Consider the following 13,191-nt stretch of genomic DNA (forward strand, 5'->3'; position numbering starts at 1 on the left):
TATGGGTCTTAGTTTTTTACTTGTCATCCCAAGCAGGCGCCCTAAAAATTCACTCAGCTCTCTCAGAAGGTCCCAAAGGGTTTCTAAAAGATCTTAGTAAATTTTGAGCACGGAGTCAGAAAAGTTTTTCATGATTTACAGTCTCGAACCGACGCTCATCAGTCAGATACGCTAACCACTGTGCTAAGCTAACTAATTTTTGCTATTCCAACAACTTAGTCTACAAAAACTGAAAAAAAACTAAAAATGTAAATTGATTAATTTTCTTTTCTTTACTTTTTTTTTTACTTTAAAAGTTTTTTACTTTTAAATAAAAATTTAATGAGAAAGATATTCATGAGAGGTGTATGAAAAGATCTATTTTATGATGTGGTTTGCACCCTTTTACACAATAATATTTTTATATCCTTATCATCAGCAAACAAAAATATAGAAATCACACAAAGTGATTGTGAAATATCTTATTTGAAAGAAATTGCTTCAAACGTTGTAATAAAATGTTTGCGGAAGAACATTATCTCCCTATTTATGAATATTATTACTCTTTAGTTTTGTTGCCTTTTTCTAATATTAAGCATAGGAGCGTCACCGAAAACTTTTTGGACACTTAATATAATATTTAATGCAGAATCAAATCACATTATCATCATTTTCATATTATTATGATTATTTCTTAGGACCTTTTGAGTAAAAATGACATAACGAGTGAAATGGGATATGGTTCAGTTGATATTATTACTTTTATGATGGGTAGAACTGATTGTGGTCAGTTGAAAGTTCTCCGGATGTAAATAATAGTAAATCAAAAGCAATGGTTTTTATATACTATGAAACCACTTTATTCTCTTGTAAATAAATTCGAAGTTCTAATCTTATATTTTTATAAATAAATAATGATATTCGATATTTTCAAGGATCCCCAGCATATCAACACTTCATTTTATAATATTTTTTTTTATTATAAAACTTTTATCATTAAAAAATGTGTAGAAAATTTTCAGTCAATATTTTTAATTTTAACATCATTTCGATCGAACAAATGTCATCGAACAGTAGTTTTATAAACAGTAAAATAAATTCAAGATTTGGTGTACCTATATAAAATTACTCTCTGGCAAATTAAAAAAAAATCGAAAATCTTTAATGAAAAAAAAAATTGGCACATAAATGCATTTTCGGCAAATTAAAATTACTTTTTGGCTTCAGGACTAAAAGAATGCAATTTTTTTTAAGTTTTTGTGTTTTGTGTACTTTAAACTTTTTCTTTAAGTTTTTCACGAAAACACATTTTGTCCATAGTGGGTTGCAGGTAAGGCTAATCACTAAATTTGTAATTTTCACAGTTTACATGTATACTACTACATGTATATATACTACAAAAAGTTTTTAAATAGATATTCCTCTCATTAGCTTAACATTTTCTTTGCTCTATTACATTATGACAATATTGTAGTATATGTTTGATATACTACATTGTTTTTACCGCACAAAAAGGGCCCATTTTGTGAAACGCCGGCCTAAAAACATCGAAAAATTGTCAGAATCAAAGGCGGTAAGGTGCTAAACGACAGTAAACTTTCCAAAGAATTCGAATTCAGGCATAAAATTTCCCGGCTTGAACATAAAAATCTAGAGCCCAGGCCTCAAAGTTGAGAAAAATGGCGAAAAAATGACATTTTTTGGGCAAAAAAGTATCCCTATTTTTATAGCCGAGAAATTTTTGAAAAAAATTAAAATTTTTCAAAAAAAAAAAAAAGGGGCGTAACGACCCTACAATCTGGGTGCGGCGACTTCAAAACTTGCGCCTGTTTTAGCCGATGGCGCCCCCCTAAAAAAATTTTCGCAGAAAATGCTTATAATTTACAATTATTGTAATGCCAATTTCTGTGGTTTGAAAGTCGCCTTTTTATCAAAATTAATAAATTTACTATTAAAACAACTTGACGTTCTAAAGAAACATAAAACCGAATTAAAATTGAGTAAAACTATTTATTAACAGAAATGTTGCAAACAATAATTTTTTAATTTAAAAATACAAAAATTCCACTTTCGCCCAGAAAATGCGCCTTTTTGCCATTTTGCGCCAGCGGCACACGCCGCATCATTGTTTCGCCAAAGTGAATCTAAACATTGACGCGGAACACAAAAGGACTTATGTAACAAACATATATTACAATTCGAATTTGCTTAGCTAATTCAAGGTACTTATGACTTAAATCATTTTTTTATAATCACTTTGCTACATTTGAGAAAATTGTCAGAAATTTATATTAAAACAAATGAAAAATAATTTTGAAAAAAAGTTAAGCAATACCTAATGCTAAAATAATGTCTTTAATAAATAAAAAAACATCAGCATTTTATAAAACATAAACTAAAGAAGGATGGTTATATCCTTTTTCTATTTTTCAGAATTTATTTTGTTTATGGTCATACAGCAATTATGGGAATTGAATTTTGATTTATTGTATTGTGGTTATTTATTGTATATCATGGGATGCGACCATGAGAATGAAAGGGGTGAGCTCAGTGGTAGGTATCGAATTCATTAGAATAATGTGTTTTTACACGTTGTTTAGCACAAAAAATCCAAACACACGATTTATAGCCGAAGACACGCGTTGTTTGATCCACATGGGACTTTGTTTAAACGCTTTACTTTCTAAATTTATACATTTAAGTTACATTTTGTTTATTCTACAATATAAACGTTCTCTTTGCTATTTTAATACATAGGTTTCAAGAGTTTTCACTCTGGCGGGAAACTTTTGATTAATTAAGATTTTCCCATGCTCTTGAGTCTATACATTTTATTTAACTGAGAATATGTTTTACATAAGTAAAATCATAAAGGAGACATCTATTCGAGAGCATTTAAAAAAAATAAATTTTCTAATAATTTATTTTGGCCCGATTTTACATGAGTCACATATCACCCCCTAACATGATAACATGAAAAAACAGAAACACATGCCGAGTACTGTTGCGTAAAAAAACAAAGTGAACGGGGTTAGACAATGCGTTGTAAAAGACATAATAATAAATATAACATGTGATTAAAATTGTTGCCATTATATGTGTTGGATGTGCTGAGTAACATATGATTTCCACTTAATAAATCGTTAAAATTATTTATTTAGTATCTTCTGAGAGCAACAAGCGCACGCCGTGTCCTTATGTAATCTATATAATCACACAAGCAATCATTATTATCACATAAAACAAGGAATTTAATTAATATTTGAAGTGTTTGATGTAAAACCGTTTAAAAATGACGCGCCGCTATGGGTGTGCCTTTTTGGGAGTTTGTTCACTTAACATAAAAATTTTGAATAATAAATTTCATGCAGCTGATAATTGTGAGTTTTGAAGATACATCAACACGCAAATAATCTTCTTTTTATTTATAAGGTTGTAGAAATTACTGAACATCGAACGGTTTTTATCCATTATAATCTAAAACATGCTTAAATATGCATCGATGCTTATTTTGAATAACATCTAAATAATATTACATTTCTCAGTCTTTTGTTTATTCCCCCTCCCCACAAATCCAATTGTCGCTATATTTGCTCATCAGTATTTTTTTATGATTTATTGACTGCAACACTGGGAAATAATTGCCAATATTCTATATAAAAAAACTAAACTCAAATTTGCTCACATTAAAATAAGAAAAGGTTATACAGCTCTACAACGGTCATATTCAGTTTATAGCCAAACAAAAAGAGAAGTTTCGGTCCATATCCTGTGTGTCGCCACATAATTTTTGATGTAATATTGAGATGAGATGGAACGCATGTAAAGTGCCTGCTTCTTTTTGTTAAAGTTATATTTTCATGTCTAAGAATGAAATAAAAATTTTTGGGGTAATAACAGGAAGTGACACTCGTTTGTTTCCAAACGAAAACGAGGGCCATTCAATGAAAAAAATTGTAAATGACAAAAAATAAAAGTTTTTTTCTGATTCTTACAAAGAGAAACCCCTTTTATGTACGCATCATATCTAGGTTACTTATTACAAATGACCTGATTTCATAAAATTGAATTTATTTGTGTTGGTGATTCTTCCTTTCATGATTCTATATTAAGAATGTGTACCCCACATATTTTTTGGATATTATTATTATTTATTCCTGGTTCTTTCATTTGTTATTTTTTTGGCAAGTTATTGACGTAAAAAACATATACACGTGTCAAAGAAACTTTAGTATCACTTAATGCATCTCAATTTTGTCCATTATTTTTTTATTTACTTGATGTCAAATTTCAAAAACTCAATTATTTACAAGTGGACAAGCAATAAATTGGTTAAATCTACACATTTACAGTAAAGATGTTTTTATATTATTATTTTCTTTCAAAATTTAAAAAGATAAGGAAAACAAACATTTTTTTAGAAAATCAAATCATATTAGATACTCAATTTTTCTTTTCAATAATACCGTAGGTATTAATTGTGTAAATTCATGAAAATTTTAGTTTTATTTTGTTCGACTTCCAAAAATGCATTTTAAATAAAGTTTCAGTATTAGCTCACCCGTAACGGGCGTTCCATTCAGTGAAATATGTAATTTAAAATGGTAACATTCACATAATTTTATTGATGACATAATTCTATTAAGATAAATCCATAGTAAAATGCGTTGAATATGTATATAAGTACAATATACAGCAAATATTTCTCATAAACAAAAAACGACGTATCTTTACAATACCTAAACACAAATAAATTGATAAATACCCCTAGGAACTAACGCATTTCAATTAAAAGTCGCACGCAAACATTTTGTATGTCAAGATGTCAGTTTAACAACTTTCGCTCATTAAAATTTAATAACATCTCTAAAATATAACTGATAATTAATTGCCTCAACATTTTACACAATAAAATACCAAGAAAATTATTTTTAAATTAATATCACATATTAATCGCCTCTAGTTATGTGATATACAACACATGTAAAACTTCTAAATAAGTGAAGTATAAAAATACAAAATTGATGAGAGAAATTAAATGAAGGCTCAGTGCGTTTTATTTAAAATAAAGGAAATTGATATAATTAATTTTAACGTTACGCGCTCAATAGTGGTTCATTCTAAATACATTGCGTGAATAGACTGATGCCTACCTATAAAATTATTTTTAAATCAATTTGTATATCAGTTGTTCATGACATAATAACACCTTAATTAAAAGTAATTTAAGTAACGTATATATAACAGGTATTTCGTACGATTCTTTTTCTACTATTGTTTCAATTCTTACTTTTTTTCTTTTAATCTAACAATTTATTTAAAAAATTCTATTAATTCATTGTTCTACCAAAAGTATGTAATTATTCATTTATTAAAAAAACTTAAAAAAAATATATGTATATATATATAAAGATATATATATGTATTAAACAACTAAGGCACTATATTCTACAAAAACCTTAATATTATTTTAACCCTAATAAACTTACGGAAATGAGAAAATTCACAAAATTTTTGAAGATCTCAACTAATTTATCTTTTACAATCAGTATTTTTCAGAAATCAAATGCATTATATTTCATAATTATACACCGACAAAATAGGAATATTTTAAAGGGTTATTTTTTGCCTCATTTTAATTAGGACATACCTACGCAATATAAATTTATTGTATTTTTTCTAAGTAAAAAATTGCCAGCAGCGTTTAAAGAGAAAAGAAAATATGCTGACACAAATCTTTCAATGATATGAAATGTGTTTCGCGCCCTATACCCAATTTATATTATCGTAAAAATCAAACACCAACGACACAACACAACAAATAGAAAGGGTAGAGAGCAGGATCATATTAATAAGATAAAATTTATGCGTGTGTTAGCGTAAAATTAATTATGAAGCACACGCTTTAACACCGCATACACGCCAATCATTTCACCACAGTCTTTCTAAATTCGCTCTTCAAAATTAAATAACGCTTTATTGGAGTTCTTAAATTTCACTTAACGCTTGGTTGTTAAGAAAAATACTTTATATTTTTATGTAACTTCTAGTCTTTCTTTTCATTTTATTGCTGTTACACTTTGAATTATGTCAAATATAGAGTTGAAAAAAAACTGCTGTAAGAAATAAACAAATATATCCAATCAATGATACCTCCATGTATTTTAATTTGCATATCTAAACATCCTTCAAAACCTTGCGTAGTGGTTGAATATGAGTGGGACTTTATTATTCAAATATTTATTCAATATTAATCTGTTTTTCCCCATTATTAGATTGTACAGAAAAATTCAATAAACGTGAATGTTTTCATATGGTGAATGTAATTGATAAAAAAAATCTGTTATTTTTTTATTCATACACGTGAAATATAATTTATTCGTATTTTCATGCAATAAATCAAATAATAGCACATCATGGTTATTCAAATAAAGTTAAGTACGCTTCTTTATCAGTATATACAAAAATATATTCTCATATTTTTAAAATAATATGTAATAATAATATACCCAAGATTTTTTAAAGTAAATTTATTTATCGTTACGGATGTATGAATGGTGGCAGGAAACATCACTTTTCGTGAATTACAAGAGGGCGAATTATAAATTAAATCTTTTTCGATTTAACATTAATGAATATTTTATTGAAAATCAATTGATATGGAAATGAGGGCGCTTATTATCTACATGATGTCTGGAATGCAATTTAAAATTTGTTCTAAAATTGATATCTCAATGGGTGTGCGTAGTTGATAAAAATCATGGCATGAGATTAAATTTTTCATGAAATCGCAAAAGAATTAGTACAACAATTGTTCATTTTTAAAATTTTTCTTGATTCAAGTGTCAAAAGAAAATACTACTTACTTTCTTTTTTACGCAAAAGCCATCAAAATAACAAAACATCACCCTTGTTTGTGTCCACCAGGAACTTAAATTTATTAAAACGTTCAACTCAAGCACACACATTTTATAAAAACAAAAAATACACACGTGAGTGAGTCGTTTCTATATAAGGAGATTAAAAACTTGAATACGGAACTGGACACTGAATGAGAGTACAAAATTATGTTACTTTTGCTTGATTTAACTGAAAAATGATCTAAATGTTTTCATATACGATTGAACTTTTATTTTCTTTGTTATCTGTTGGTGGTTTTTTTTTTTTGAAATAAAGTCCATTAGAAAATCGATTTATTAAAATTACAAAAATTCTTTCACAAAACCAAAAACCCTTAATTCATTATTTTGGAAATATTCTGTTCTAATTTTTCTATTCTTAAACCCTCTTAGTGCTATTTTTGATAGGCTATAAGAAATTTAAAAGAATCTTAAAACAGGATTCAAGATTTTTCGCTACAAGATACAAGATACAAAACTCGTATTTTACATACAAAAATAAAAAATAATTTAATTTGTAACAAAAAAAAACTAGAACGACGCATTGCGAGGTACAGACAGATGTCTTCATAGGAGAAATTAAACGAGATAATTGAACGTTCCAATAGATCCTGAACATAAAGAATTGACAAAATAGAAGATAATTTAATTTCATTTTAATTTTCATCAATTGGTACAATAAAAAAAATAATAATATATTCAAATTTTTATTAAGTATTTTCCATGGAAATATATGACCTATTCTTTTAAATTTAATCGCCACAAAGAATAAAAAAAGTGTATATTATCACTTCAATAGGATTAAGATACTCAAAAAGCTAGAAAATTAAATGATGTATTTTGTAAATAAGTAGATAAAAACGTCATTATAATAAAAAAAAAAGAATTTTTTGCCACTCTAGCTTGATTTTTTTTGTAATACTTTTTATTGAAATCTTTTAATTAAAATTAATACTTATTTTTATTTTAAAGGTAGGCGATTTTTTAAAGCGATGTTTCTTTCGCTCCTATTTTAATAAATATAAATGAATGTTGATTACAAAAACAATCAGTGTGGACTAAAATCATAATTTTTAAGTTAAAGTATAAGTAGTTTTCAACCATTTAGAAACAACTAAGAATTCGTATCACATTTGAAAAATTCCAAGGCACTAAAGAAAGTGTTTTTAATTAAAAATAAAGATACATGAATTCACAGATAAGTACTCACTATTGACTATTCTATAGTTATTTCTATTTCATACCAACAAAATTTTTTAAAATGAAATTTGAATAGTGTTCAATAAAAAACATGCTAATGATGCTTCTTGTGTTATTTATTTACAATAAGATTTATACGGAAAAGTGATTTAAATTGAACAGCGACAAAAATTCTCTCCTAATCCTTTAATTTATGAAAATGTATTAAATTATGAAAAAAAGAATTCCACCTAATTTTCGAGAAAATTCATATATTGTTAGAAATGATAGCGTCATAAAAGATTAGACGTCTGTAAATAAATTTTTAATACAATGAAAAGATCAAAAATAATTCAAACTGCAGAATATAAGAAGCGAGCAACAAATATCCAGCGAAATTTGATTATACTTTTTCGCTAACATGGTTTTCGTGTCAACGTGAAATAAAAAAAATATAAAATCTTTACACATTCAAAATTTCTTCTTTCTTTATATTAAATTGACAAAAGAATTAATAGTTAACCAAACTAAGAGTATTATTCGTCTTCTATGTATGTAATATATGTATAATACAGGATGGCGTCCCATATCCTAAACCAAATGTTATAAAGAGGGTGAAGACATCACAACAATAGTATAGCAACAAGGCATTTTGATTTTGAAAGGGGAAAACAATGTACACGGCCCTTCTTCTTCTGCTCGATAATTCTCTTTTATTATGTTGTCGGTTCGAACCGCGTCATTTCATAAAATACATTTGAAGAATAGCGAGAAAGATACGCAGAAATTTTAAAATAAAAACTACGCAAAAATAAATTTAAGTGTTTCTAAATCAATCATAGTTTTTACATCGACGATTTGTATTGTTACTCAACTTGCAGAAGAGAATATTGATATTTAACAGGAAATAAATAATTTGTTACATATTTTCTAAATGAGATGTTTGGGTATGTTGTATATGATTTCCCCTTAATAGATTGAAAAGAAATTGTTTATTATCATTGTTATCGAATTGAATTTAAAAAAAAAACTAGATATAATTCTTTCTATAGATATTTATTCTTTAAAAAAAATAAAAATCAATGTCATGTTTTGCGTAACCACACGTCATGATTTGAGTATTACATTTTAAATTAATTGATTTTTAGTTTTAAAAGTTCAAACTACACACTTATAAGTTTTTATTCTTAAAAATAGGAATAATCGGAAACTCTGAATTTATTATTGCTTACGTCTTTTTAAAACATTAAAAATCTAGGTAAAAAACAAAAATAGGTATTTAAATAGGTTTGTCATAAAATTTTAAAAATTCGTGAAAATAAAAATTTAATTAAACCTTTCTTTGAAACGCTCAACAATAATAAATACATACCTATGAGCAAATCCATTCTAAAGATTCCAAAAGCACGGTCTGATTATTTTTTTTTTCATAAAACATTAATAGAATTGAAAAATTGAATAGATTACTGTTGAGTTCATCAAAAAAGAAGGAACTTTTGCCTTGACGAAGATTTTATGATGGATTGTGTTACATAAAAAATGAATGATTTATAAAAAAAAATGAAAATGCGCTTTATGTATTTGTGTCATAGTACTTTAAAAAATTCATATTACAGTCACACAAATAAAAACTTCCATTAAGGGTGGATTTTAAGTTGAAGAGTTTTTTTTAATTTGACCATATATGATATATATGAGTGGTTGCTATATGTATAAGATCGAGGGATGATTTCTTGGTATTTGATAGATTTTTTTAAATTAAAATTTTTCATAAAGGACCATTTAATGATTCTGATTCATAAATGTATGTTTTCGGATATAAATAAATAGAAGAGGGCAAAATATTTGTTATTATCTTGCTTAAGAAATTACATTTACAATCGAATATTTTTATCAAAACATCCCAAGAGAAAAGATACTGTTTCCACTTATTTTAAGTAAGTGATTTTTTAATTAACTAAGAGAATATATCTCATATTTATTTCTAAAAATAATATTATTTACGAAAGTTACTATACATTCTTAATTCTTACTCAATTATATATGGAACAATATCACAAAGCTGTTGAACTGTAATACTAACTACGCTTACTAATTTTAAGGATGAATTGTATTTCACGTTATCTAATATATGTATTAAAATTTTTCATGAAATGATTAAAATAAATGTTTAAAAACTTTCATCAACTTACAAAAAGTCATAAACTTTAAAAAAGAAATTATATAGTCACTAAAAAATAATTTTATGTCAACCCTTTATGAACGAATAAATAATCTAAAAATAAAGTTAAAAGTTATTATAAGTCATTTTTCAGTCTCTCTAAATTTGTTTTAAACAATATTTGAAATACGGATATATTAAAGTTTTTCCATTTGGAGCCACATTCCTCCAACGCTGGCTAAAACAGGGGATACTGCAGAAAACTCAATTGGCTCAGGAGTTTCTGCACATTTGCTAATTTTAAACTTACTCAGAATGGTTATTATGCCTGCTCGTGTTTGAGCAAGTCCGAACCTGAGCCCAATACAACTTCTTGGTCCCGCGCCAAATGGTAAAAATGTATACGGCTCACGTTTTGCAACATTTTCTTTCGTAAACCGATCTGGATCAAATTTTTCTGGGTTTGAATAATATTTTTCATCATGGTGAATTGAATACACTGGAATGTTAACGAATTGTCCTTTTCTTATGACAATGTTAGTGTTTCGAATCTGATAATCTTTTGATGCAATTCGACTAAGTGATCCCAAAGCGGGATATTTTCGCAAAGATTCTAAAAAAAGTTTAAATAAATAAAAAAGAAATCAAAACGAATTTTTGTTTTAGAGTATTTTACTTACCATTAATAACTTGATCTAGGTATGGTATGCTTATTGTTAAATCATATGTTAATTTATCATTATGTTTTCTTAACTCCTCTAAAATATGTCCACGTAATCTCTGTAAATAATTATTATTAATATGAAATAGCATTATTTAAACATCCCAATAAAATTACCTCTTGAATTTCTGAATTACATGCTAATTCATATAAAATAAACGTCATCAATGTTGATGATGATTCGAAACCTGAGGAAAAAAATTATACATATAAAATATCCAAAATAATAAAAACAAATAAACAAACTTCAGAGTAGTCGTTCAGAATTATATTATTCGCAATCTTTAAAATTAAATTTATTTTTTTTATGCAAATTAGTAAGGAATACCTATGTAGAAACAAACTTTATATGTGGTTGGTTTTCATTTTATTTTGTAAAGCTCTCAAAACTATACAAATATTTCTACTTTATTTGTTGCTCTTTCTTACATTATTAAAAAAAAAAAGTAATAAAAAATTCAAGTTCAATGACACGGTGATGAGAATTTTAATATATGTACCTACTTATATAGATTTAAAGAAACACATGCAATTAAGTATATTAAGTATACACAAAAATAAAAATGGATGGTAAAATTTTTGCGTTATTATTTTTAAGCAAAAACATAACTAATAAGCAAACTAAATAAAACGATTTCATTACACGAAAAAACATTTGAAATATTGAATGATACCTAAACTTACCAGCAATAAAAAAGACAAAACATTGTGCTGTGATTTCTTCAAATGAAAGCATGTTGTCGTTATTCATATTACCATTAATGTCGGTAGTTTGTTCAACTTTGATTGAATTCTCAGTGTTTGCGTTAAACTCTGAAGATAAGTTCATAATAAGATTCATAAAATCCTTCTGAACAACATTATTTTGTCGTCGGTACTCAATGGTTTCCTTGACTAAATTTAAGAAAAATCTTTCAACATCGTCATCAGTTGTTTTCATCCGGAAAAGATTACTTAAGCCTCTAAAAAGACTCATAAAAACGAACTTAAGAGTTTTGGTTTTCGGTGTGTCGAAAATTTTTTTCCCCATATTTCTAAACTCACTATTAGGGTGTAACATACTATTACATTGAATTCCAAATGCACAATTGCCAATGATATCTGTTGTGAATCTCGATAGAAGATCCTTAACTTCCACATTGACTGGTTCATCAATTTGTTGTTCCAAATAATTCTTAAATTGATCCGAAACATCAGCAATTGTGTCAAACATCATTTTCATTTTTCCCGATGTAAATGTAGGCGACAGTTTTTTTCTTAAACGATTCCATTTTTCACCACCTAAGGAAAATAGATGTCCGGACAAAGGATCACTTTTCTCATTAACAAATAATCCACGATCGTGAAACACATTAAAATCTTTCACTAAAATGTCCTTAATGACTTTCGGATCCATTATAAGCGCAGCTGGTTGAGTAAAAAAGTACAATCCTGCAATAGGTCCGTATTCCTTCAATTTTCGATAAATTTGGTCAAACAACAGAATGACATGTATTTTAGTTCCAACTCCCTTGAGACTTCCACAAGGGAAATTTGGTTCAACGACAGGAACATTAAATTGTTTCCAGTATGAAAATTTTATTTTGATATAAATAAATATCAATGAGAAGCATGCAAAAGTGCTCAGAAAAAGTAATAAAATCATATTTCTGTCTGACTGAATACAATTTGCACTGAAAAATATTAAATTCGCTTAGTTATTATAACATTTAGGAGGTTTGATGTTAACACTTGAAACGTTTGTTGTAAACTAAACAAAAATAGGTACAAGCAGTTTATCTTCCTGCTCTTTTGACTACAATACCATAATACAACACTGCTGTTTACTGAATAAATGAATGTCGAATTATAAAATTTCTACCATCACAAGTTCAAGGTTATCACACGATGTTTATCGCGTGTCTGTCGACACACATAGGATGACGACCAGGGCCGACAAAAATATTTGCTTAAAATCATGTTATATGTACATAAAATATGGTTTTATATAGAGATGAAATATGCATAAATATATCAAATGTTAGAAATATTTTAACAAAACATACCGAGAAAATATTCAATACCAAAAAAAGATTTTAATTATTTTTGATAATCAATTAATTAAATTTAGAGCCATGATTTGTGTACTAATTAAATATTATGTGTTGAATAATTTGTCCACAGTATGTATTAAAGTATGTGCTAAAAGATCAAATATATAGAATTAACTTCAAAATTCCATTAAACAGATTATTCTTTTTTGATGAAGCAGA

The 13,191-nt window shown here is 27.0% G+C and overlaps 1 protein-coding gene across 1 annotated transcript; it reads right to left on the reverse strand.

Annotated features, from left to right (window-relative positions):
* Positions 1–10,259: 10,259 nt before the first annotated feature.
* On the reverse strand, positions 10,260–12,657 carry LOC134833249 (probable cytochrome P450 6a13). Its single transcript, XM_063847508.1, has 4 exons — positions 11,624–12,657; positions 11,057–11,127; positions 10,899–10,998; positions 10,260–10,831 (listed from the first exon to the last, which is right to left on the reverse strand). Exons 1-4 carry the CDS (start codon positions 12,582–12,584, stop codon positions 10,416–10,418), a joined length of 1,548 nt encoding a protein of 515 aa, XP_063703578.1. The 5' UTR covers positions 12,585–12,657; the 3' UTR covers positions 10,260–10,415.
* Between the last annotated feature and the right edge of the window lie 534 nt (positions 12,658–13,191).

Source organism: Culicoides brevitarsis, chromosome 3 (genome assembly GCF_036172545.1).
Source record: "Culicoides brevitarsis isolate CSIRO-B50_1 chromosome 3, AGI_CSIRO_Cbre_v1, whole genome shotgun sequence".
Taxonomy (NCBI): domain Eukaryota; kingdom Metazoa; phylum Arthropoda; class Insecta; order Diptera; family Ceratopogonidae; genus Culicoides; species Culicoides brevitarsis.